The sequence below is a fragment of the Idiotropiscis lumnitzeri genome, chromosome 19 (assembly GCF_059441095.1).
Source record: "Idiotropiscis lumnitzeri isolate Australia: NSW breed Sydney's pygmy pipehorse chromosome 19, RoL_Ilum_1.0, whole genome shotgun sequence".
NCBI classification, from domain to species: domain Eukaryota; kingdom Metazoa; phylum Chordata; class Actinopteri; order Syngnathiformes; family Syngnathidae; genus Idiotropiscis; species Idiotropiscis lumnitzeri.
Genome location: NC_142409.1, coordinates 8,189,830 through 8,217,089, shown reverse-complemented (window position 1 = coordinate 8,217,089; position 27,260 = coordinate 8,189,830). Strand labels below are relative to the sequence as shown.

General features: G+C 39.4%; 1 protein-coding gene across 1 annotated transcript in view; it reads right to left on the bottom strand.

Annotated features, from left to right (window-relative positions):
• The window catches only part of LOC148318341 (uncharacterized), a 34,923-nt gene extending 7,891 nt beyond the window's left edge, over positions 1-27,032 (bottom strand). Inside the window, exons 1-23 of the mRNA XM_088283056.1 lie at positions 26,916-27,032; positions 23,724-23,848; positions 22,988-23,124; positions 22,438-22,557; positions 21,832-21,948; positions 21,562-21,748; positions 21,223-21,388; positions 20,896-21,118; positions 19,890-20,063; positions 19,449-19,526; positions 19,327-19,338; positions 19,013-19,105; positions 18,015-18,059; positions 17,797-17,832; positions 17,650-17,694; positions 17,534-17,569; positions 17,352-17,405; positions 12,110-12,145; positions 10,022-10,180; positions 5,593-5,646; positions 4,736-4,807; positions 4,402-4,437; positions 2,611-2,655 (exon numbers count right to left, since the gene is read on the bottom strand). Of these exons, the coding sequence (XP_088139182.1) occupies positions 2,611-2,655; positions 4,402-4,437; positions 4,736-4,807; positions 5,593-5,646; positions 10,022-10,180; positions 12,110-12,145; positions 17,352-17,405; positions 17,534-17,569; positions 17,650-17,694; positions 17,797-17,832; positions 18,015-18,059; positions 19,013-19,105; positions 19,327-19,338; positions 19,449-19,526; positions 19,890-20,063; positions 20,896-21,118; positions 21,223-21,388; positions 21,562-21,748; positions 21,832-21,948; positions 22,438-22,557; positions 22,988-23,124; positions 23,724-23,805 (2,007 nt within the window). The 5' untranslated portion in view covers positions 23,806-23,848; positions 26,916-27,032. The remainder of the gene's footprint in view (positions 1-2,610; positions 2,656-4,401; positions 4,438-4,735; positions 4,808-5,592; positions 5,647-10,021; positions 10,181-12,109; positions 12,146-17,351; positions 17,406-17,533; positions 17,570-17,649; positions 17,695-17,796; positions 17,833-18,014; positions 18,060-19,012; positions 19,106-19,326; positions 19,339-19,448; positions 19,527-19,889; positions 20,064-20,895; positions 21,119-21,222; positions 21,389-21,561; positions 21,749-21,831; positions 21,949-22,437; positions 22,558-22,987; positions 23,125-23,723; positions 23,849-26,915) is intronic.
• Between the last annotated feature and the right edge of the window lie 228 nt (positions 27,033-27,260).

Here is a 27,260-nt window from a genome sequence, read left to right as displayed (position 1 = left end):
AAAAATGTGAAAAATTCTCAAAAAACTCCCAGGGACGCTGGCGACCCCCAACAGGTAGCAAACTGCATGAAACCCAGAACTGAAAATGTCCAAACTGTGTCCAAAGTGTCAATATTTTTACGCGGCCGTCATATAGTTTTCCAGCTCTGCCATTGCCCACATGGGCAAAGTTCAACAGAGCTTCACAGGTTGCCGCTGGAATCCTCCTCCTCCGCTCGTCCGTGACGACATGACAGGTGAATTTTTGAGACCTTCATTTTTGTGTGAGGGCTCAACAAATACTTGAGATGAGAACGCCGAAAGAAAAGAAACGTAGAATCACGAGGACTTGTGGGAGGACTTAAACATTCGGTGTCAATCTAGAAATGGAACGCAAGCCGGCGAGGTGCTGACTTCGGAAATCGCGACGGGGCAAAAGATGTGCGTCAAGCTCGGACATACTTGTGATAAATTTTTAACATTTTTCGGCGTCACCGTCTGCGGAGTTGGGGCTATTTTATTAGGCTGCGTCGAGGCAGGACAGGTGACGTGGGAATAGGCAGTTTGCCTGTTGACTGAGGAGTTCGCGGGCTATGGTTGCTGACAAAAACCTTTGAAATGTTCTCAGGGACTTTCACTCCAACATGGCCTAGAAATTGTCACCATGTGTCAGAAACGTAGCCAGTTATGGATGGCGCCGTCCAAGTCCTTCCTGCTGCTAATCTGTGTCTTCCTGTTTTCAAAATGGGCCGTTCTCTTTTTCCACAATTAGATTCAACGCCATGTGAGATAGGTCCAACTTTAAATGATTCAAATCACACCTAGTGAGACTTAAAAAAAAAAAATAAAAAATGAAGGAGCTAAGCCACCGGCGCCCACAGCAATCACCGTACAAAAATGCTTCAAAGTCAGGGACGCAATGCATTATCTTTATTTTTAAATTTGATGAATATTTTAGTCAAACTATGTCTATATTAGAAAATGGCACAAATGTATATAAAAAATGACTAAAGCAATAATAATTTCTTGAATTTTTTCAAGAAAAAAAAAGAGCTGGCTCTGTATATATATATTTATTTTTTTTTTTACACGCTTTGTAAAATTTCAATAGTGACATTTCACATCGTTCTAAAATTGTAATATCCATAAAAAATCCTGTTCTATTCTTTGCAGCATAGAAGAAAAAAAAAAATGTTTGTTTTCCTACTTGAAGACGAGGCACTATACCGAGCCGTACTTATTCCACCCCGTAGGAATTAGGAAGTCTTTTTGGAAGACAAATCGTCATTGCACATTTCAGCAGTGACACATTTGTGATTCACTGCCGATACGTTTCGCTTTGGGAGTTTGCTGCATGGAGGCTTGGCTGCGCTCTAGACTGGCTTTACAGAGTCAACATTTAAGCTGCACGCTGAAAAATGTAATTGCTGTACATTTCTCAAGTGTCACGGGCTAGATTACACAACTATATCTCCATGCGATACAAGCGACACCAACCAACACAAAAAAAAATAAAAGAAGACATACACGAACGCATGCACACGCACACTATGATTGGATTCATTGTCTAATCCCTCACGGGGGGGATGCGCAGATCAATACCAGAGTAATCAATACTTGGACTCTGTCTCAAATGGAACTTATTCAGTGTCATTAGGAAAATAATGAAATCCAAATCTTTGCTTGGAAGTTGGAAATTGCAGATCACACACAGAAACGCGTATCATCATATCTTCACGAGTTATTGATAGTGATGGCTCACGTAAACATGTTTTGAGAGATTCTCCAGGATCACTCACCAGGAAGGAAGGAAAAATATCGAGAGGATTTCACTTTATTTTGTGCTTTATTGTTAGCCTAGAGCAAACTTTTTGATCGGCGGGCCACAATGGGTTCTAAAACTTGACAGAGGGGCCGGACCAGGAGCAGATGTATGGAGTGTTTTGGTAACCTCACCTCATGGGAGAAAATGAATACATTTAATTTGAAATGAAAGTGAACAAAAGCATGACAACAATATATATGTGTTTGAAAAAACAGTCATTAGAAAATTAAACTAAGAAGGTTTAATCATTTAATTTTTTTCAAGTTTGGCGGGCCGGATTAAAACGTTTAACGGGCCGCATGTGGCCCCCGGGCCGTAGTTCGCCCACGCCTGGTCTAGAGGATAGAATTTTTCATCCAGATTTATATGCATATGAATTACCGCTCGATATTGATCTTATCGTATTTTTAAAGAATGCAATATGAAGTTGATATGATTTAAATTAAATAAGAAAATGTTCTGAAACATAAAATTGACTATCAGAATAGATTCACTGTCAGACGGGACCTGGACAAATCTGAGCTAGTTTAGAAAAAAATGCGGGGTAGAAAATATCTGTAATTTGAGTTTGGGGTAGAAATTTGAATGGAAAGACTGCGACTCCCTAAATGAGGTCTTGAAGCCAAGACATTGTTCTTCTGGAGGATTTGCCTCATCCCGGTGCCCTTGTGCAGACACTTGTTCTCCATAAACTCATTAAAATTCACACAAACACACTTTCCCCATTTTAGGTCCCTCTGCAGCAGCTCCAGAAACATAAGCATTACTGCCACCTAGTGGAAGGAGAAGAAGACGTGCACACTTACAGGTAGAGCCGGAGAGCCCGGTTCGCCATCTCTGCCTTGGTCCCCCTGCAATGTGAAACATCATAATTAGGGAAAAGTTTGTGTCAGTTTGTCTACATCCAACGTGGAGATATTCTCGTGTTGTGTTTGGTGTGTGTGTGGAGGAGATCCAATGTATGCAGCAACTGATGGGAATGTGTGTGTTGGGGGGAAAAAAATCGAGACAGAGAGAGGAGAAAAGGTCATGCTTACTTCGAGCAACCAGTAAGAGAAACCCACAGAGAGAAGGGATAGGAACTAGCGAGCAGTGACCTTTAACAAACCTGACTCTTTCTATCTTGTATGTGACTTACAAAAGACACATCCGTGAGTCTGATTCTCACGACTCTCTTTCCACCACCCCAATGAGCCATCAGACTCTTCGCGGTTCGTGCACACGGAGCGCGGCAAGCGAATTGGCATATTTATCGCATGCTTTGATTTGTTGATTTGAAACTGTGAACTGAAAAGAAATTGAAGGTCGGTCAAAATCTTGTAGCATTGTGTTTATTCCAGAAATGGAGGAGAATTAAGGGACCCACATTGGCTGATTTGTTTACAATAGTTATATTATTTATTGTATTTATTTATTTTGTTTAATGTTTTCACACCCCCCCAAAAAAACAACAACATATAGAGTCATTATAATCACCCAGCTCAATTTGTCAATTTTTCATAACATGCATCTTGATGTTTGGTGCAACCATCTTAAACCCAAACATGTTTTAGTTATTTAAAAAACAGGCTAAGAAAAATTTAAAAAAGAAATAAAATTTAAAAAAATTAAAATTATGATTTATTTATTTTTTTTTTTTTTTTGGAGCGACAATTTTTATGAAAGTCGGGAGACTGACCGGAAAAAAAAGGGGCAAGTGCCCAGCTCTGTATATTAAATTATCACTCTAATTACAGTAACACACTTGCAGAAGCGTACATGCTAGCTGTGTTAGCGGTGATGCTAACTGGTCAAGAACAACATTGAGCTATTTAATAATATTAAAGAAAAACTTTTATTTGAATGTCTTTATCTGAGTGCACGCATGCTATTATAGCCAAAGGAAAAAAAAAAAATACTTTCCCGGTTCATACAGTCACAGCCATTAGCTTGATTTTGGTGAAAAGCGTTTTCGTAACAGACCTGTGCGCATGCGCGTGTACCGAGCAACCCACATCCAGTTTATATGTTAACACTCAGCTCCCCTGTGATTAACAGCGATGAACCAAATGTACCCGAGTTCAGCTAATGGATGGAAATTACGCAAACGGCTCGAAATTAATTATAATGGGCCAGTGCCTCTGCATCCTTATGCAATATCTCCCGGACGCATGTATCAATTTGAACGGAGTAATAAATACATCATCAGACTTGTTTTGAGTGCAATAAGTTGGTCCACTGTCCTGTTGTCATAGTTTGATGTGTTGCTTTCATGGTGGACAAAAGGGGTCCATAAATAGAGAGCTGGTCCAAATTACAGTGAAGACAGAAGACCTCAACTGCCTCCTAGTGGCTGACTGCGGTACTAGTCAGTTTCTTTTTAACAAGTGCTACGAGTAAAGCGGAAAAGTGTTCTGAAACCGGTGTACCGTGACTGTCATTGTCTGGTTCAAAGCCATTAAAAACTTGGCAGACTCGGCTACCAAATGACGCATGGCAGCATAACCAATATATTTTGCCTTTTGGAGGCTTTCTAAGGTAGCAATTAGGAAATTGCAAGACAATCGTCACCCATACTTTATAATTGCTGAGGAAATAATAAACAAGAAGCAAGCTACCTTATTTCCTTTTGGGCCAGGCTTTCCCACTTCTCCCTAGAGAAAAAAAAACATTCATGGTAATACCGACTACATCAAGACAAAGAAAACTAACTGTAGTATGTCAAATAAATGGAATTAGAATTATCTATGGTGCCCTTTGGTGCAATGCATAGTGGGGACATTAAGCCGCATTTACATCGTTAAAGTAAAAAGAGTAATACGGAACATGGAAAAAACAAAATATGGAGCTGCCCCGTAGCAAAACAATAAATTATTCATCAATTGAAATTGAAGGCCATCTTTTACTTAAGGCTAAAAAATGTTACTCATGTGTAGTGTTCGGGATGCTTACCCAATGACCTTTGTACCCTGGATGCCCTGGGGCACCTGGCAGCCCCGGAAAACCTGGCTCACCTGCTGAGCCCTGAAAATTTACATTTGCATGTAAATTGAAATTTTTTCCTTGACATTTTTTTAGGTGCTGTTAAATATTTCAAAAATAAAATATGAGCTTGGGGAACACTGGTATAGCGTAAAGCAGTGGTCCCCAACCTTTTTCCCGCCTCGGACCAGTTAATGCAAGTCTTTTGGGGGGCCGGTTGCTGGCCACATATTGTGCAGATCAGGCTTTAGACGTGATCATAAATAAATAAATAAATAAATAAACCAGAAGTATTTTTAGTACGTTTTTTTGTGCGGCCCGGTCCAAAGTGGACCGCGAACCAGTGGTTGGGAACCACTGCCGTGCAGCACATCCAATACCTGTGATGACTTCTTACCCTGATGTGTTAGATGCAGTTAAATTAAAACAAAAACCAAGAATACATTCAGGCTTCCAGTTCCAGGGCTACACTTTTGAATTTATGAGCAACGGATCTTAATATGGGCGGCACGTCGGAGCATATGGGTATAACATCTGTCTCACAGTCCAGAGTGTCCGAGGGGTCTCAGGTTCCTCCCACGTTAAAAAGAAATGCATGTTAGGTTAATTGAAGACTCTAACCTGCCCATGAAGGTAAAAATGAGAGTGATTGTTTATCTTATGTGCCTTGCGTCTTGATTCGGGGGCGTACCCCGCTTCTCTCTCAAAGTCAACTGTGGTAAACTAGAATTATTCTCCTCTTTTTTTTTTCAACTTTTTGTAACCACAATATATACAGAAGGTCATATCTGAACAACGGAAGAAACAATATAATCTCATCAACTCACCTTCTGCCCCGGTGAACCGAGACAAGTATTAACCCGTGAATTGCCGCAGTTCCCCTTGAAGAAAAAGCACACATAGCATCTGTTAGATGAACAATACACGTGAGCAAGGATGTACCATATTGCCGCGACTTCAATATAGCATGTATTAAATAAGGGGTGGGCAAACTTCTTGGTTGGCGGGCCACAATGGGTTCTAAAATTTGTCAGAGGGGCCGGACCAGGAGCAGAAAAAAAATATATTCAATTTTAAATAAAAGTGAATAAAATCATTACAACAATATATATGCAATTGAAAATCCACTTTATTTAGAAAATAAAACATTAACAGGGTTTTTTCATTTAATTTTTTTTCCAAGTTTGGCGGGCCTGATTAAAACATTTGATGGGCCGCATTTGGCCCCCGGGCCGTAGTTTGCCCACACCTGTATTAAATGCTCAAATAAAGGGGGTGTGGCGGGTGCGTGTGTGTGTGTGCGTGTTACAGTTCCCGCTATTTCGTAACTCAATGTTCCAATTTCTTTAGTTTATTTTTGGGTTTTTTTCCCTACAAATTTGCTTCATCTGCAGTGGCTCCAATCCGAACATCCTCGAAGCCAAATGACCTCTGTCGTCCAATGAATGAACACGAGCTTTGAAAAACCTCCACAAATAAATCCGCAAATGAGTGTTTAAATGTTTTCTAATGGTCAGGAAATATAAGTGGATCTTTTTTACAACAACATGATAATGAAAACTAAACAGAGATTGTATTTCTTCTGCGATTAACGGCTTTAAATAGCTTTCGGAAGCGTTCCAAGAATGCCATCAATTGATAGGAATGACCATGAAATCAATTGCAAACTTGCTAGTTCGCGCAAAACTCATCTACTCTGTTAATTAAAAGCGTTGTGAAGCATTCAGCAAATGTCACATGAATGTGCTATTTATTTTGTGCCGGCTGATTGAATTGTCAAATTACGAATTGCCGTTCTTGTGAAAATAAAATAACAAAAGTGCGCCCTCCATCTCTATGCATTATGCATTACAAGGCCACGGACATCCGAGCATGCTTGAATTATTGTGATGGACCCAGAAGCTCAGAACATATTTGAACAATACTTTTATATACCGTGTTCAAGGTTTTTCAACAATAATATACAACAAAAAAAAAATCGCAATATCAACCGTGTTTCATTTTTGTGCGCGTTTGGATTCAAAATGCAAACCCAATGGCAATTTTTATATGAGCAAACAGATTGACGATTTGATTTCCAAATGAGCTTACTCCATCCCTGGCAAAATAAGCAAAATGAACTTTTCTCCACAAGAACATAAAGTGATTGCGATATTTGAATGGGCTGAGACTAGCCAATCAGCTGGGGAGTGGCATTAGCATAATAACTAATTATGACGTTCAACACACAGACCCCGGGAACTATTTTGGCTGATCTCTGCCAGCAGTCCCCTGCTAGAGAGGGTGGATATCGGAGGGGAAAGTCGGGAAAAGCAGAACAAGAGGGGAGTGCACGCCATGCGAGGGGACAAGAGAGTAAAGGGATGAGAGGGAAGAGAGAGTTGGATGAAAGAAACACTGTGCTTTGGGCTGAATGTGACAGAGTGCATGACGGCTTAGTCAGGAGGCACTGGGGGAGAAATGAGATGGCTCAGGTCCACGCACACACGTGCACGCGCATACACTGCATTTGCATTCTGGCAATCGCCTAAGCATAAGCATCCAAACATCGTGTTGTATTGAAGCTGTGAATTTGTCGCGATGTCTTCCCGGCGAACTCACGCACTTTGTTAAAAGTGGATAAGTCATATTGAAATCCTAACACGGTATTCTTATCTGACCAGCATCCTTAAATTATCCCTTTAGCTCAGGCGTGGGCAAACTGCGGCCCGGGGGCCACATGCGGCCCGTTAAATGTTTTAATCCGGCCCGCCAAACTTGAAAAAAAAAAAATGAATAAACCTTGTTCATGTTTTATTTTCTAAATATGCTGATATTTTGTTGTAATGCTTTTGTTCATTATCATTTAAAAATAAATTATTATATTATTATATATATAATTTTTATCAAATTAAATAATTATTTTTCCGATGAGGTGAGGTTACCAAAAACACTCCATCCATCTGCTCCTGGTCCGGCCCCCTCTGTCAAATTTTAGAACCCATTGTAGCCCACCAATCCAAAAGTTTGCCCACCCCTGCTTTAACTCGTTTATTGCCATTAACGGCTAAAGACGTCAAAGATCCATTTTATTGGCCTTGAGCAACTGTGATGTCATTTTCAGGCGACAGAAGTAACAAAAGGGCCGCTCTGTCCGAAATGTCCGAAAACGGGTCGTTTTTCCTGTTTAACTCAAATTTCACAAACGCAATATTAATCAGAATTTCATGTTTGGCTTGACTTCCTTTTTAAACGCCTATCCTGCCCACTTTGGGCAAGAGGCGGGGTCCACCCTGGATTGGTGCCAGTTAAACATCCTTCGAGCAAATGACCTCCATGGTCTTTTGAAATTATATAGCATTTTAAAATATATATTTAAAATTATATATAAAGCTTTAATGTAACTTACAAACATGAAGACTAAAGCGGCATTAGTGAGACACAAAACTTCTAACCTCAAATGCACCCCACCCACGCTTACAGCTCCAAACAAGTTGGAAAAACAAGTTTGAGTCTGTAGCCCAAAAAAAAAGTTAAATTATAACTGCGTGTGTGATGATTGACTCTCGGGGGGGATACCAAATTGACGATAATGGCGGAGGAAGTCTGATGACTGTATAATCATAGAATTTTCATTTTAGGGATGAAAACACGTTAATTGTAGCTGAGCTAGAAATCTGATGTGACAGTGCAAAATACAACTATAATTAAGCAACCTCACATCGCATATTTACATATAGTCTATAAATAAGCAGGCAGGTGTTAATATCATGGCATAATTACTTTTGAGGTCCAAAATTGCAATAATTTGTTCAACTGTATTGCACACCACCAAAACATTGGAACCTTTCGTTAAAAGGAGTCTCATTATGCTCGTACATTCTGTCTTCCTCCCTATTTACCTTCCACAATAAGTCCAAAGACCAAAAAGAGTTTAAAATCAAAAGAGACCAGCACACTGCATTCTAATTTCCTTCCACCTCACTCTGCTTACTTCAATTATCCGCTGAATAAAAAATATTAGATTGGGAAGTTGACATGCCAAGTGATTTATTTTCCACTTATTCACCAGATCTAACAATAGCGAGGCCTTGAGGAGTCCGTGAGACCTCAAATGTCTTTTATGTTGTGGTTTGTTGGCCAGCAGAATGTCAACGGCAGACAAAGGAGGGATTAACAAACGCAGAGGCGCGCCAACTCTATCCTGGATCAACCTCTGGACGCGGTGTCTGAGAGGAGAATGGCCGCCAAGCTTTCGCAGACTTTGACGGCAGCCAGTCTCATATTCCGCTTTTTGTTTTCCACCAATCGCATATCATTCAGTAAGACGCAAGGTGGAACATTATTTCAAATGAGAGGAGGGTTTGATTGGATTTTGTTTTGTTAGATGTTTCCCCCCCCCCGCAGTCCATTTATCTCTTGTCTTGCTTGGTTTTTGTTTCCACCTGTTCTCGTCAGACAGGTCCCTTGCGTCTGCCAATCAGCTGCCTCCAGGTGTATAGCGTTGTCTCATCAGTTATGTTGGATTTAATTCCCCCTTTGCTTTTTTTTTTTGTTCTTGCGAAATCATTTTTTTTTATTATATTATTTTTTTATTATATATATATATATTTTTTTTTTTTTTTCCTGTTCAACCAATCTCGCCTCCCTACCAGATCATAACCTTTATCCAGTGCTAATAAAGATCATCCAGTTATAGCAGCAAAAAAAAAAATGTCAACCCGTTTTCTGCTCATTGTCAATGTGAGCTTAGTTGAGGTTGTTTTTGTTTTATGAATAGGGAGATGATTTTTTTTTCGTCTTTTTTTTTTTCAACTCTCTAAATCAAATTGACTCCTCCTGAACTGGTAGTCAGCCAATTAGAGCCAGGCAAATAATCGCATTCAAATTCACAGCATTTTACTGCAAGAACTGAGACTTTTTCCCGCAGCCATATTGTATCATCTTAATAAATCATAATTTCATGTGAATTTCTCTCACATCGGACTAGTAATACATCTTAAGTGCTCTATTGTCCCGCCCTTTTTGTTTACCACCGTGCCACAAGAGGGCAGCAAAGCTACGGATATACTGCGTTGCGTAATCATCCGCGTTGGTCAAAAAGAAGGAAACACACACGCGCACACGCACGCACACACACGCACACACAACTGTCACCAGCTACTCATCAACACATTTGTCAATGTCACATTATGCTTGTGATATTTTCATGATATTGAAAAGCCTTCACCGGTGACACGGTACACAATTATACACAATCGTGCATCTTGAACCAACCGGTGGTCCTTGTACGCCGGGTGATCCTTGGAACCCCTTCTCTCCCGATGAAAGACACAAAAGATCCCTTTTTTTTTCTTTTTCATTATTCTGCCAAGATGCATTCAATGTTACCTGAGGTCCTTGTGGGCCTACTTCTCCTGGAGGTCCCCGCGCTCCCTGTTGATAGCAGAGTAACACGTTATGTCTTGAAATCAATGGTCTTGCAGAGAAAATTCTGAATATGAACACGATGGTCGGAAAGGTAAATGAAACTAATAAGAATATGTTTTAAAATGACAATTTCAGCGTTTGTTGTCAAAAAATATTGATTAAATTAAATTAATTAAATTACTTTAATATTTAAAGTACATTATAAGCCGGGTAAAAAGCCGCTGTTTGACACTGTGGCTTTACTTGAGCGCCGTTTCCGTGTTTTCAACTACATTCCTCTTTTATCAATTAAGAAGAACAACAACATGAGGAGAAAAGAGGAAGCAGATGTGGAATTCATTGTCTGATTTAAGTGTTGAGACATGACATACGAGATGCGTGACCAACAACATCGGCGATAACATATTTTAATCTCCTCCCAACTCCCACGTGTATGTTCTAAAAATAAATTATGATAAAAGCTCTGATATAATTAGAACTTGAACAGGGACTTTACCCGACACTGCCCTAAAAACACAATGCGCCATTTACAACACAAAAATTTTATTCGGTCCATGTAAATATATTAGTAAGTAAATAAATTTGAATACAGTTTAGGTACATTCATGTATATCCTCTGAAAAAAAATTCATGCACACACAAAATCATTCAAGCACTGGCAAAAGACTGGGAAAGCAGCGCTGGTCTTCTTGCCAGTCACTCCCCTTGTTAGAAAATAGAAAGTTCAGCGAAAAGCGCTGATATGTGCAGTCAAACCTTGAGCGCGGTTCAAATTAAGTTCACCTGTGAAGGTTATAGTGTATTTTAAGTTCATGCTGACGCACTAAAGCCGAATATCCTTAATGGAGCCGACTTGAACTCATAAGGCACCACCGGATCGGATTGGAGCTGGTGGACAGCATTGAGGAGTCTGAATTAAGTAAGGTATTGGGAAAATGCTCGATTCATTAGGTGGATAAGGAAAAAGGAAAGGGTTGGACTAAATACGCACTGCTTTTGTTAAACTCAAACATCAAAGCGGAAGATTTTTTTTAAAAAAAAGACCATTTGAGAGAGGCTTTGTGGGTTGAGCGTTTCAGTCGTTTTCTAGAACAGTTGGGTGAGATAGAAACTCTTGGAAATTTTGACTTTAAAAAAAACTTCTTCAATGTAAACGTACATTTAATTCAGGGGTGTGCAAACTTTTTGATTGGCGGGCCACAATGGGTTCTAAAATTTGACAGAGGGGCCGGACCAGGAGCGGATGGATGGAGTGTTTTGGTAACCTCAACTCCTCGGAGAAAAAAAAAATACATTCAATTTTAAATGAAAGTGAACAAAAGCATTATAACAATATATATGTCTTTGAAAAACCACAGTATTTAGAAAATAAAACATAAACAAGGTTTATTCATTTATTTTTTTTTCAAGTTCGGAGGGCCGGATGAAAACGTTTAACGGGCCGCATATGGCCCCCGGGCCGTAGTTTGCCCACGCCTGATTTAATTTAACATAAATGCCTATGATTGATTATTGAAGAATATTTTGTCTAAAAAACACACTTTGATAAATGCTTTTTTTTTTGTTTGTTTTTTATTTTTTTATTTTTTTATACAGAGACAGATGCGCATTCCCGCCCACATTCACACCGTCACGGAGTGGCAATTGTAAGCGAGAAAAGTTTAGATTTTCAATGGCGTCTCATAGTTAGATTTATTTCAACCTCTAGTTTTAATTATTTGTGACTGCACAATAACTCTTCCAATCCAATTTCCAGGAATTTGCCTATGTTTGCTTAAATGCAGGCTGTTTTCTGGTCTTTAAAAGCAAAAAAAAAAAAAAAAACAATCTGCAGTCGATCATGCAGCGTTTCATATATATTTCATTTCGCATTGAATAGTTAAACGCCTCATTGTAATGCAATGTGAAAGATCTGTCTTGTATGTATATACTCACCGGGTTTCCCGGCGCTCCAACGGAACCGGGATCTCCCTGAGGACATGACACATTTGTCAGTGCTTTACAAGATCCGGTGTGCTTCTTGAATAATGTGTGATGATTATCTAGATTTTGTCACGTAAGCCTGTCAACACTGCTGAAAGGAGGATAAGATTAGAAGGACTCATCAAACACATCCTGAGAAGAGACAAGAGAGGGTAGTTTAGAATTAAATGGAGAGTTCCTGTTGCTGCCAGGAGAAGGAGGGCGGGGGGGGGGGGCTTTTAAATATATAAAAACAAATTTGAGTGTTCTGTGTACAAATTGTAGACCCGCAATCGGGCACCTTATAATAAAGGTGACAAATGTGCCTATAACATTGTTGCTAACCGTAGTTTAAAAAAAAAGGGGGGGATGCACATTATATATTTTATAGTTGAATGGAGCAACAGAGTCTGTCATTTTTGTTTTGTAAAGATATTTATTTGGCTACTCGCTATTCCATATTCATTCAAAGTTTATATACGAGACAAAAAAAATATATATAACGATAAAATGGTCCTTGTGTATCAGCCAATCAGCTTGCAGTCTGCCGAGCTTTGTCGCATTTGTGATTAAACAAGCCATCCATTTATACATTTTTGTTACTTCATCTTTGTTACTTCAAAAAAAATCTACAAAGTCTTTTTTTCTCATAAAATGGAATCCCTGTTATACTTCCTGTTCGCTTACATAACTTTTCTTTGCATTCCCATCTCGTGCCTAAAGTTCGCCTCCCTGCAGCTAATTCCTGCTACCTAACTGAAAACGTTAAGTTAGGACTGCAGAGTGTAATTAATGAATCTTGTTGCGACGCACCGACACAGAGTTTGTGGGAGCCTTGTGGCCAGCGGAACAACAAACTAACACATGCCGTACCACAACAGAGCCTATAATTAAAGTTGCAACCAGCCCCCGAGTCACAAGATTCGACTGCTTGGTTGTGCTCGCCGACCTTTCGGTAACTTTTATGTTGTTTGTTGAACAGCTGCGGTATATAATTACTCCCCTTGCAAGGGAATTTGTTCCAATGTGCTTCAATGGCAATGAACATGAACATAATGCCGCCGACCGGTGAATTTCTTCTTTTCCTCAAAACCATCACTTTTCAGGAAACCGGGGGAAAAAAAACGGTATGTGGAGGAGAGAATGATATCCACGCTGTAGACTTTATCGCCATTACCAAATATGTGTCATACTTTTAATCTACCCTATATTTCCAATTATAAGGCGCAAAAAAACTCATTTAATGTTCTCAAAAATCGACAGTGAGTCTTATAATCTTATGTATGAAGTTTGACTTATCGCCTTATAACCGTTATAACCCGGTGCGCACTATATATGGAAATTTCCCAAGAATAGACCTGTTCATTGAGGCTGCTCCTTAAAAATCCCGTGCGCCATACTCTCCGAAAAATATAGCGGAACGCCCCATTGAGCAACTGGGGATTGATACGATGTTTGTTGTTTTATCGCACTTGTCATCACAGTTGGGCAAACCTGCGTTCATATTTATCATTTTCATTCAAAACGAGTGGGAAATTGGTCTTCCAAAGCTGCACAAGCATGTTTTGGGAATATAAGCGGAAAAAAAACAAAACGTACGCGACTATTTAATCATATGGAATGCATGGAAAATAAAAAATGTTCAATAAATACATTGAAGACACTTGCAAAGTTATCTGTCAACCTGCATGCCACTCAAAATATAACATTGCTTCGTTTGCCAATTTACGCTAACATTCCGACATTAAATCAACATTTGAACCCATCCAACCTATTTGCTGAACTGAACTTTTGTCAACAGCCAACTTTTCTCTTTCAAATAGGTTGACAAGCTTAGGTAAACGGAAAAATAAATCCACCGTAATTTCGCGTCATATGAAAATCCTTTCAAGGTGCCACATATTAAACGATATTTTCATCAACAAAAATCAAATGTTTCCACCTCTTGGGATTTGGACTGGCCCCAAGGCGACATCGGGTTCTGTTATTGCACAGTACAAAGCATACAGTATATTACACAGCATAGGTATCCAGTAAAGCCTTTTTTGTTTGGTTTTCTGCTCCCAATTTCACCAACCATGTATTTGAAGTGAAAACGGATACAGTAAGATGGCAAGGAAGTAATAACTGAATTAGCTCTCTACAGCATCATTTTTCCCCCCTCAAAGCGCATGGAGCAGCAGACTTCATAATTATAAAGCCAAGAAGCAACCAAACAAATGACTTATGTCTGGGTGTGTAAGGTAAGCAATAAATATAAAAAGCAGCTGAACAATGTATGAGCATGCCATGTATTTTACATGCTTTCCTTTCTTTTCTTTTTTTTTTTGCCTGGATAAAAGATTATATGGATTTCAGTCAGCATCACCATGCTGACTTTGGAGCGCAGTGAACTCTGGCATATTTGTGGTTGGACAAAGTCAAAATGATAAGGCACAAACAAGTCAAGACCATCCAACCCGATCCAGGACAAAAAGGATGCCAGATGTGGTCGGAATGTTGTGATGCACGTTACCGCCACCTACAGGACACTACCAATAATGCACAGCTACGGCTTATGAAGTGGCAATTATTTACAAATCATTTGGTTTGCGTTTAAGTATGCAAGGTCAGTATGTTGGCTTACATTATCACTGAAATTAATTACGCCACTAATTCAACTCTCTTGTTCATTTGGAGAATATTGCTAATGTTTGCTCTCTCAAATGGATTGGCGTTTGTATTAACGTTTTGTCCTGTGGGAGCCATACAAATGACTTTATATTACCAAGACATCCCCAGTCCTACTATTGGTGTGATTAATTAATGACGTCGTCTTGAAAGTTACCATGCTTCAACTCAAATGAATGTTCTGGATATCTCCCTCAAGGATGTTTAAAAGTCGCAGACTTGATTACTTGCAATGGATATTGAGGGGAAAAAATTGAATGAGACGAATGACAAGAGATTGTTTCCTTAAAAAAAAAAATAAAAAAAAGTACGTTTATCTAAGTAAGAAAAATCCAGGCATTAATCATTTTAAGAGGAGAAGCTAAAAAAAAAACTTTGATCAGCTTACAAAAACGTCTGCAACAGGTAGCAATCGCACTTTCATTAATTAAAGGTGGCGTAATGACAGGGGCAACATGGAATGTCAAAAATGTGTAATAACTATATAATAAGCTGATCAAGTTTCTTTTCATTCGAATGTTTGAAGGTTGGTGAATTTTACTGTGGGGGGGGGGAAGCAAATACGGTACACGATGGCTTGGTGTATATTGCGTCCTCATGTTCAAGGCTCATTAACAGTCAATAGAGCTGTCATGAATGGGGCCAGACATGTTTTACAGTTGACGGGAGATCTTTCCTCAGGCCATGACCACACTGAAATTGTTTGATCCTGCAAGACCGACTTCTGGGTGTCTTAAAAACGTGCAAAAGCTGAACTGGGAGTTGGGAATTTTATTCCAGCTAGTGGGAGTAGGCCGCAGAGGTTAATGCGCAGCCACTTTAACATCCTGGCTGCTTTGCATTAAAAAAAAATAATAATAAATCGCTTTAATACAATAATTTGATTTTTTTTTTTATGTGTATTTCGTTGCTTGCTAGGCAATTTTCTGACATAATGGCTACCATGACAACATTTTAAAATAACTTTATCAAGTAATATCACTCAGAATCACACATATGAACTCAGCCATCGTGCTGGGAAATCTGCTTGTTGTCAATTACGGAACCATGTTGTTAACTTGGCTTGAAATGACATTGCCAAGCCATAATAACCGGCCTGTCAGGAACGGCGATAAGAGTCCAAGCTCCAGTCAGTGAATCACGGGTTACATTCTTTTCATATTTTATAGTAACGAATTAACAGTGTAAGATTCAAATTGCCATGTAACTAAATCAGGCAAGTTTCTAACGTCATATTAACCCCCCCCCCCCCACACCACCTCAACCCGCCCTGTAAACAACCTGACAGATTGTTCCATTTCCAAAGTCAAACACTGCGTCTGTAAAAACAGCAGCGCATTTCCTTCACTGACACTTGAGGAAGATTCGCTCAGTTGGCCGCTTGTGCTCAAAATGAACGGAGTCTTTGTTGGATTTTTGAGGGCTTTAGCTCACCTGTGGTGGATTACAAACTAGGACGGCTCCAAAATAAATGTCAACAAAATTGAAGAGGAAAAAAAAAAAAAAAAGTGCACCCGAAATACTTCAAACCAATGTTTGTTTTGTTTGTTCAATTTGGTTCAGTGTTAGTAGAAGCAAAACATGTATAACATATGGTAAATATCTACTATGTAAATACTGTATATATATATAAAAAACATCATTATTAAATAACACTCAAGGGGGATTTTCAGTGCTGCTATCCCAGTGATCTGCTTGAAGCAGACTAATTCCAGTAAATCGTTAAAATGTCTAATGGTCCCTGACGTTGTTCCAGAAAGACATTTTCTCTGTTTGTTGGTGTTTGTGAGACTGTCTCGTGCTTGTTAACAGCACATAAAAATTGAACGACAAAGCTCAAATTCTTATACATATATAAGACAAAAAAAATAAATATATATAAATATATATTTTTTATTTTTTATTTATTTTTTTTAGCCACGCACCCCCCAAAAAAAATCAGGAAAAGGTTAATACAATTTTCTCAATCGTTGCACGTTTTCAGCGATTATCTTCACATATGAAAGAATTACGTTCACATTTTCTAGGTTGATATTAATTCCGTTTTATGTTCCACTCAGGGGTTTCTGTACACCATTCTCCTTTTTAGTATAAAACACTTCCAGATTCCAGGGAGGGGGTGGGGGGGGCGACATGGTTTATTATGATAGCAGGAAGAGTCCCAAATTACTGAGTAGGCTTCGGCTGCAAGTCGGAGTGGTAGAACACTCAAAGGAGTTCAGAGAAAGCTGAAAATAGCGGCGCGCACTTGTAACAAGTGGGCGTGCGCGCAGATGTCTCTGCGCGGTGTGATTTCGTCACTTGCTGTTTTCAAGACGCTCGTGTGTGTAGTGGCGTTTGGTTTCAGTGAGGGGAACTATTCACATTGACTACATGTATGTGGGTCAAACTTTTTTTGCGCTCCCTTGGCACACATCAGGAACATCCTCACCACTATCCATTGCCAATAAGATGAGATGTGTTCAATCACGCGCTGCTGTTATGTTTTGGTTTTTTTTTTGTTCCACCTTTTTGCCAGTTTCAACATGCAGTAATCATATCCTACCTTTAAACCCGCCTCTCCAGGATGTCCTGGCTCACCCCTCTCTCCTGGAAGCCCCTGCGTGTGAACAATTATGACCATGGTGATCATTTGCATGTTACAAATTATGAACACATTTTCAAAAAATATGGTATAATTAATTTGAATAAATTCTTGATAATGCTTGATGTTGATTTTGGTGTTACCTGTGGTCCGGGTAAGCCCGTCATCCCGCTGTCACCCTGGTTGCAATCAGGTTGAATAAAGATGTTGTTATCAGTGGTACCCAACACTCATTCGTGTGTTTTCATGAGAATCCTACCTTCATACCGTGAAGTCCTCTTGGTCCCGGTGAGCCATCCACACCCTGCAAAAACAACAATAGAAATATTTGGTCCTTTTTCCTGTTCTAAAGTGAGAACATAGCAAACAACAATGAACTCCCAACTTTATGAATAACAACTTTTACCTTCCGTCCCAGAATTCCAGGAGGGCCTGTTTCACCCTGAAGGAGAGAATAAAAAAAAAAAAAAGGACTTGACATTTTGAAATCTCCAAATGATGAATTTTGGGAGGAAATCGCAATTTCCAACACGTGCAAATAAGACTGAGGTCCATACAGTACAATATGAGATAAGACAACTTGTGACAATTCAGCAGAGAGATATAAATAAACAGCGTACTCACAGGCTTACCATCAGCGCCGGGTAATCCTGCCTCTCCTTTGTCCCCCTGGAAAGATAAAGGAACCTTTTATACAGAAATGCACAAATTGAATAACTCAAACTAAAAAAATTGTGGATTCCGTGTGGTTAGGGGAGAGGTGGGGGACAATTAAAAAAAAAAAAAAAAAAACAGATAGCAACCCAACATCCCACACTGTATCTAAAACATCTGTTTCTCAGAAATGCAAACACAAAATCACAACTAAAAGGTCGCAACATCTAAAGGGCGATGACAACAGCTGCAATAAGCTGTTAAATTAGCCACATCTTTACTTTAAACTCGACTGGGAAAGTTAAAAAGAGGGTGGGAATCATTACTGGCCCTTAGCTGTGGTTGACTGCAACCACAAACGTGTTCCTGCCTTTTATCATGCCGGTTATTTTAGCACTGTCGCTAATCTGAACATTCTGGACATTCACTCGCTTTCCAGAGATAATTGTGTTTGGGGTAAACAGGAAGTGGCGTGGGGCAAAATAAATAAAATAAAATGTACTCTATTTGCACCGTTTTTGTGCGTGTAACCGATTCATTCCATTATGTCATGAGAAACTCACCTAGTTGCTGTTTTTGCAACAATTTACTTTCTAGCAATCTCAATCTCAATTAATTGTGTCGAATGAAGAGAGTTGAGCAGTTTCTCTCGCTTAAATGCTTTCCCACCATCTTGTGGCAATTATAGGCAATTGTAATTCTGACCCAAGTTGGGTTATTTTTAACCCAACTTGGGTTTTGGGTGAGTGACACTGACAATCCCAAAGACAAACACCCAATTGAGGAGCAAGAAACACCGTCATTATACTGTAAATCTTCACTCAGTCTGAACACAGGTGCACTCTATAGCTCCTGATATGTAAAGCAAGATGGGGAAAAAAAGGATCTTGGACGTCTTTAGCCGTCAATGGCAGTAAATGAGTAAACAGTGTAAATTGAATTGGTTCAAATGATCGGGGAGTTTTTACCATGCGTCCTTGTGGCCCACGCTGACCAGGAGGTCCAACTACACCGTAGGAGTCTTCCACTTGAGCAATTGTGGCTTTTCGATTCAGAGGACACTGAGGAGGCAAAGGTAGAGTAATTTTCTCAGATCTTTGATTATAAATTTAATATGTTTATGTTGACTTTAAAAGCTTATAAAAATTCCAAATAGAGTATCTTTGGATTTTTTTTTTTTAGGTAGAACAGTTACTGAATATTAATTATTCTTTCGACACTGATTAATAAAGGAAAAAAATTATTAAATAATAATAATAATTATTCAAATAATTTTTCTTACCCTTTCATCATCCTGTGAACCATAACCGAATAAAAGAGAAATAAATATCATTAAAGGTATAAATATGCAGTCACAAAAATAATGACTTTTGCGTTACTGTACAATCAGGTTAAGGGTTTTACCACATAGAAGATCTCACAAGCCGTCTCTCTCTCACTCTGAAGAGGATCACAGTACAGACGCAGTTTCTGGATTTGCATCTGAAGGAAATAAAAATCAGTAACAGCTGATGCAAGAAGTGCAAGAGTTTTAATTTACGACTACAAAAAAAAATAATAGCACACGATTATCTCTGCAATTGTTTCCATTTTCACAGAATATGTTTCTATGTATAAATAAATTAAATATAATAACAAGAAAATAAATCATATTTAAATCAAATATGTACTCATCGGCCCAGAGACAAAAAACTTATAAAAGTAACGTGAGACAACTCATTATAATTCATTATGAAGTCAAGAAAATAAGACAAATAGAAAATAAACACATAGCGTGAATTTTTTTGGCGTGTGTTAGCTAGTTTACATTCCGTGCAGTCATTCGGCATTACGAAGTGGACTTACGGGGACAGTGACATCTGTCCCACGCCGCTTTGCCACCTGCGTCTTCCCATTGATGTAAATGGGCTCCATTGGCTCGGGTGTTATTTCCTGTATCCGTCGATCATCCAGGAAGCTGGTGACCTGGCTGGGTCTCACCAAGAGTTTAAGCTGATGCCACATCCCGTCGTATAGAGTCTGACAGACGATACAAAAGATTACATCGAGATTGCGGAAATGATGACTGAGCTGTGTGAGGTTGAGTCAGTCGTAGCTTTGAATGAGCTGTTCTAAAATGCATGTTGTTGTTTTTTTTTTGTTTAAATTGTTTGTTAATGTGGGATGCGGAATTATGCTAATATGCTAAAACAATTTGAAGTGGAGGGACGATACAAAGAAGAATTGCTTTAGTCCATTTTTATATGTACAGTAATCCCCGCATGTTCCCAATTCTCAAATCCACCAATTCTTATTTTGTTCTGCGGAAGCTATCCCCACCTATTGGCCATTTATAATTTCCGTAACCGTCCTTCATTAAAGCCCTAAATCATCTTCAAATGTGAGAAGAACAGAGCGGGCATTGTTTGACATGGGCTGAGCCACAGCCAGCATCTTCAAAATGACAAATCACAGGCTACCACTTTGTGCCACATCAAAATAAATATAAATCAAAAAAAAAAAAAAAACATAATTGCAACCCTGTTCAGTGAGCCACGCTGCAGTCTAGGTGCGTTAAAATTGAGGGGGAGTGGGAAAAAAATAACCTGGCTGCTGTCTGCCAGGATGTGTTTTTCTAAACTGCCATGGAAATCGAGGCACGCGTTCCAAGTGTGAGTTTCCACCGAGCAAATGTAGCGGGTTAGAATCGGAAACTTTTTTTTTTTTTTTTTTGGAGCCCTCCTCTGGCATCATTTACATTTCATCCTCAGTGATTCATTTAAAATAAGTGCTTTTGTTTTATCTGGAAATACTTTTACCGGCCAACAAACGACATCATTTCGTCTTTCCATGTTGCATCGTGCCGACCCACCTCGAATCCCGTATTGAAGACAATCCTCTGTTCCTTGTTTGTCATTTTCGTCTTGGTAAAGGTGACCGTTTTGTCCCGTCCGTTCAGCGTCACCGCCGCCTGGATCTTTTTATCCTTTGAAAGCACCCTCCAAAGGTCAAAGGTCAGCTTCTCAGCAACTCCCTTTAGTCGAACGGTGGCGACAAATACGTAGGATGGTGGGAGGCCCTCTGGGAAAATTTCTCTAATAAAAAGAAATATATTTTATGACGTATCGCACGATAAAATGAGAATGAGAAGAAGGTAGTACACCAACGGCGTGATTAAACTCTTTCAGCGGCATGATACCTGGTGTCCTCAGTGATGTCAGTCGAGGTCGTGAGAGCGAAGGCCGTCTCGGACACCAGAGAGCCATTAATTTTCTCGGCTTTTTTCTCAATGTTCATGCCCACCATGAGCTCGAAGCCTTTCTCATCTCGAGACGCAACCGGTATCCTTGTGGGACACACAGACTCTAGAATAAAAAAAACGGGGATTCGTTTAAACAACCAAGAGGTGGTAAGAAACAACCCAATGAAAGCGTTTTCACCGTATGTTCAAAAATATTTGGAATCGTGTCCAGCTTGTGTTTTATTTCGGATCAAAATGGTGAAATTGGGACGGGTACTCGTTGCATCCGACGCTTACCTTCACAGAGCTTCTGTTCCATGGAGTCTCGAATACGGTCAATGGTGGTGTAATCTTCAGCGTACAGCACGTAGGTGGAAGACGGTTTGTTCGCGATCGATACAAGTTCAGAGTTGGTGATCTCATTTCCGACTCCCACTGCAAATACAGTAATGCCTTGAGCTCGCGCCTCTATACTGGCATCCACCTAAAGGGGAAAAAATGGCAGTGCGGTTCGACGTAGAATGGAATACAGTGCGATGTTTCATTCAAGCGGTGAAAAATATTTACGACGTCATCTTGGGATTTGCCATCTGTGACCACAACAGCGATGCGGTTCTTGACTTGGCTCGCTCGCTGCGATGTGGAGAAAACATGGTCCACGGCAAACTTAATTGCTCTGCCAGTCTGCAAAACAGACATGTTCAATTTTAGAACAGGTCAGCATCCTATAATTTTCACCAAAAATCTGTTATGAGGAAGGATTTGTTCAGGTCGTAAAAAAACGCACAGAAAAGAAACATTGAAGCAGAACCAGAGTGGGTACAGTACCGTGCCTTGTTTCTTTAAATTTAGACTTTCCATTACAGTTTATTCTCTTCTCAGGTTCAAAATTGCTTACTTTCCTTTCGAATCCTTAACTCATTCACTACCGGCCAAGCAAAAAAAAAAAAAAAAAAAGAAAAATGGATCTTTGACGTCTCCAGCCGTCAATGGCAGTAAATGTGTTAATACAACTGAAATGCTGCCAATGATTCCAGTCGATAGCTTGAAATAAAATAATCGGCCTCACTGTTTCAATACTTTTGTACGTGAGCTTATATTTTACATCGATTTTCATATTTCACTCCTGTATTACAACAACGAAATGTATGAAAAAAAAAATGTTGTGCCTGCCTGTGTGTTTCCTCCCATGTAAGCGACGCCTTTTATGGCTTTAATGAGTTCGGCAGCACTTTGTTGTTTCCCCAGCGGGATCTCCAGACGATGAGTGTCACTGAACTGGATCACAGCCACCTGCAGTGGACACATCACATAAACGCTGCTCTGTTGGCCTTAATCATGATCAGAAAAAAAAAAAAAAATGACAGTATATGTTTCGGGCACAGTAGATGATCAAAAGCACAATGCCCCTGTGGTTTGAATTCGGCCAAATGGTACATTTAAAAAGTGACTTGTAAAATTTGCCCTAACTCCATAATTGAATCGCATATCATGGACGAATTTATGTAACTCAAGAAAGTATCAAAGGATAACTTTGACCTAACCTTTTTTTTTTTTTTTTTTTTTTTTTGACTGGTTGTGATTTTTACAACTATTCCAATTTGAAACATTTTGCAAGGCAAACAAATCAGACACAAAGCAGTCCTGATTGTCTTGAAACTTTTGATTATGAGTACTGACGCAACTAATGAGGGCATTTACGGCCAATCGTGAGTTGCGCTACCTGCGTGTAGTGGGAACTGATGTCAAACTGGCTGGTGATGTTGATGAGCCATTGCTTGGCGGTTTCAAAATCAGCAACGCCAACACTCCACGAGCCATCAACAATGAAGACCAAGTCATTAACTGCTGTGCTGCAGCCTGAACACAATACAAATACCAACCAACACCATAAAACAAAGCAAAACTGATTTTTTTTATTATTATTATTTTTTATTATTTTTAATAAAAGAATTCATATCATAAGAATGCTGTCAGAATTTACTGTGATTTTTCAACTAAGAGAAAATCTACAATCTAGAACAGATGTGTTCAATCCTGTTCCCCAAGGGCGGGGTGGGCAAACTACGGCCCGGGGGCCACATGCGGCCCGTTAAACGTTTTAATCCGGCCCGCCATACTTGAAAGAAATTAAATGAATAAACCTTGTTAATGTTTTATTTTTCTAAATTCTCTATTTTTTTCAAAGACATATATATTGTTGTAATGTTTTAGTTCACTTTTATTTAAAATTAAATGTCTTTTTTTTTTCTCCAAAGAAGTGAGGTGACCGAAACACTCCATCCATCTGCTCCTGGTTCGGCCCCCTCTGTCAAATTTTAGAACACACTGTGGCCCGCCAATCAAAAAGTTTGCCCACCCCTGCCCAAGGGCATTGAACACCCCCGATCTAGAATCTTGCACTGGGATTTTACATTAGAGGGTTAAGAACTCTCACGATCAAACTGTCTCATCTCTACCTGCTCGGACATCCTCTTCCTTTTCCGCAGCTTCCACTGGAATCAGCAACACAATTATACTCCACAGCGCCCAGAGCAACATGGCGGTTTCGGAGGGCGGTTCCCCTCAGTTCAGTCCAACTTGGCTGCAGCATGATTGAAAATAACATGAGAATATAAAATATGCATCCAGCATACAGAGCAAGGCATGATTTGCGTGAGTGGTTGTTTCGAAAATCTAGTCAGGAGTTGTCATCCATTTGATCAGCGTCACTGACCGCTTATCCTGTTCAAGGTCACGGCAATGTCTGAGCTCATCGCCTTGCCCTGTTTGTTTTTCAAAATCGTGTTGACGTAAACAGATCGTGATGAATCTTTCCTCGCGTCCCGTTTTACTTCCCAGACGTAGTCCAACCCACCATGATGCTCGGCCTGACTAAATAACAATGTGCGCACTATGAAGAGCACTGATGGGAAAACTCACGTATAAACATGGCAGAGGGTATTGCAGAATTTTTGGCAGGAGATTTAAAGGCGTGGGAGGATCAGTCAGCTGAACAGAAGACAGCGCTATACCACAAAGTCTTCTGTCGGGTTCTATAACGCTTTTCGCACTCTTGGCATGTCGGTTGGAATTTGCTCTCAAATAATCTGATGACAAAATGGAACACTGAAAAGTGTGAAAACCACGGTGAGGATATAGTTTATCCGCTGCGCTTGTGAAGTGAATAAGAGACTTCCGTCTGTAGGTTGGATAGAGTTTGGAAAAAGTGCCATGGTTATGCAAATGTTTTTTTCCCACATTATCATCCAAACATTTTTTGCATTTTAGTTACCGCTTATCCTGTTCTGAATCACACATGGGATTTTAATTCATTCACTACCAGGAGAGTAAAAAAAAATAAAAAAATGGATTTTTGACGTCTTCATAACCAATAAAGCAATCGATGAACATGACAACAATATGGTCAGAAACGTAAGAATTGCTTAGAATGCTAAACTCTAATCAAAGGGGCCAACGTTGGGGACAAGCTTAATGTGAAGCGTATTTTTCGAGAGCTTCTTGAGGACATATAATGGAAAATCGAATATCCTGCAGTTGCATAATTTAGGATTTGACTTTAGAAATAATATTAAATGGTCATCGTTCTGATGGCTTTGAGAATTCTTCAACAACAAACAACTATACTGTATTTTTCTGACAATAAAACGCACTTAAAATTCTTTAATTTTCTGAAAATTTCAAAGTGTGTCCTATAATCCTTATGTATACGGATGTTAAATTGGAGTTAAATAAAGTTGGACTCATTTGCTGTACTGGTTTGTTTCCCTTAATGTGCCGTAATGTGCCTTATAACACGGTGCGCCTTATAGCTCGGATAATACGGTAGCTTATATGTGTATATTTCATTCATGAAAGGTTAAGCTGCCTAAATTTGTTCAGACATCAACCACGTGTTCATCTTGGATACAATCGGTCTGAATCTGTACTGCCTATTTATGAGCATTCCAAAATGTGGTAATCATGTCATCCAGTGTGGCTCTACTAGGGGTGGAAACAGTCATCAAAATGAAAGCCCACGCTTTCTAAAAATGACTTCAGGGATCCTCCAGAAAAAAATGCCCGCCCCAAATTCTCTTCTCTCGGGTTGAATCTTTACATCCTCGCCTACATTCTCATCCCTTCTTTGACTTTTAAAGCATGTCATTCATTATATACACACAACAGGGGATAGGTGGACGACGCAAAATTCCTACTGACCACGCGGCACACTTGCCGCAGCGCACCAACCACACCAACCACCTCCTCTGGCTTCAGAATCACAGAACATTCCACTGAGTCCCTTTTTTTTGCCTGTTTTTGTCAACCGATCCTAGAGACCACTTTAAGTTTGCAATCTTCCTGTGCTGTATAACAGCTTGATCATTAACACTCGCTGGTGTCATTTTTTTGTTTTGTTTTGTTTTGCAAACAGCTTTACAGGCATCATCAGGCTATGTCGTTTTCGATAAGAAAAAAAAAACAACTATCCAACTCTGTGTAAATATTGCAACTTATTTAAAAAAAATTCTCAGTATCATACGGTGCACATTTACACTAACACAAACTATGCCACAATAATATATATATATATATATATATATATATATATATCAAACCTTTAGTTCATGCTTCCCAGAGAGTCAATCAAAACTCAAATCGGCACGTTTTCATCTTAACTGCAGAAATAGTCATCATGGAAAGGAAATTGTCATTTTGACCACTTATAAATAAATGAACACTCTCTATTTTTTATGTGATCCAGACTTCTGAGGTATTTCAGTAGAGAGAGACTGAACATAAAAAAAAAAAAGAGATGAGTATAAAGTTGAGAAATTAATTTGCATTTGATTAGAGAAAATAAGCATAAAAGCATGACTTGGTCATTGGAGAAGCGCAGAGTTCTAAAAGTCTGCACACCCTCTCAGGAGGGATATCAGTGCATTCATCTTTGGAGAGAGCCATCACATTCTAAAGCTGTTGCTTTGTAACTTGAAGCTTTTTTAAAAAAATGATTAAAGTATCGCACTTGCTGAGAATTTCTTCTTTGACTCACCCTTGTGGCGCCTTTGTCACATGTTAAATAGAGAAACAACATGTTTCGAAGTACACGTTTGATTACGGCGGAAAAAAATGCGTCTTCTAGGGTACAATCAGCAAAGCAATTCAAAAGGATGCAGAGTTCAATTGCGTACGGGAATTTCTATAAGGAAACTAATTACAATTCACAATTATGATTGTACAGTTCCTCATACAGTAATTACGATGGAAGAGAATTTGTCTTTGATATACATGATGGGAAGGACCTAAAACTGCTTTACCCGAAAGAGAACTTCCCTGAGCCATAATCACAGTGGTTCATGTAAGCGGTATATTTAGCTTTTTTTTTTTTTTTCCCGCCGCTTTGTCTTGATGGTTGGTCACTTGTAGCCAAACCAAACTCAAGCCATGTAAAAAAAATAAAAATAAATAAATAAATAAAAAAAAGGGGACAATGAAAAGTTACCCAAACATGCACCGGTACAGCAGACAGTTAAAAATCAATAACTTACTTTCTCCTTCCAAATAACTGAAACTATGTTTTATTCTGTACATCCTAAAATGAAATCATAGCCAGAAGGCCCCCCTTGCAGATGAAAATGAGGAAGTCGCATAAATAAAAGCTTGCTTACCCTCTGTGGAAGCACAGTCAAGAAGTGATGACAGGGCCGTGTGCGCGCCTCAGCTTCAAGTATGCACAAGTGACTGTGATGAGAAAGTGAGGAGAATCAAGTCCCGAATTGGTAGTGACAGTCCTCTCTCTGGTTGGCACATGGAATGGTAGGAGTGTCAGGGCAGGCCTTTATAAATCGTGGCAGCCTTCACCACAAAATGTAGCCAGAGTCCCATGCTGACGTCCACTAGACATGTGCATGGACCACAGCATACATATGCTCTCGGGTTTGGGCTTTACACATTTTTCGGTGTTGATTTTGTGGATAGCACAAGGTAGACTAAAAATATGAAAAGAGGATTTC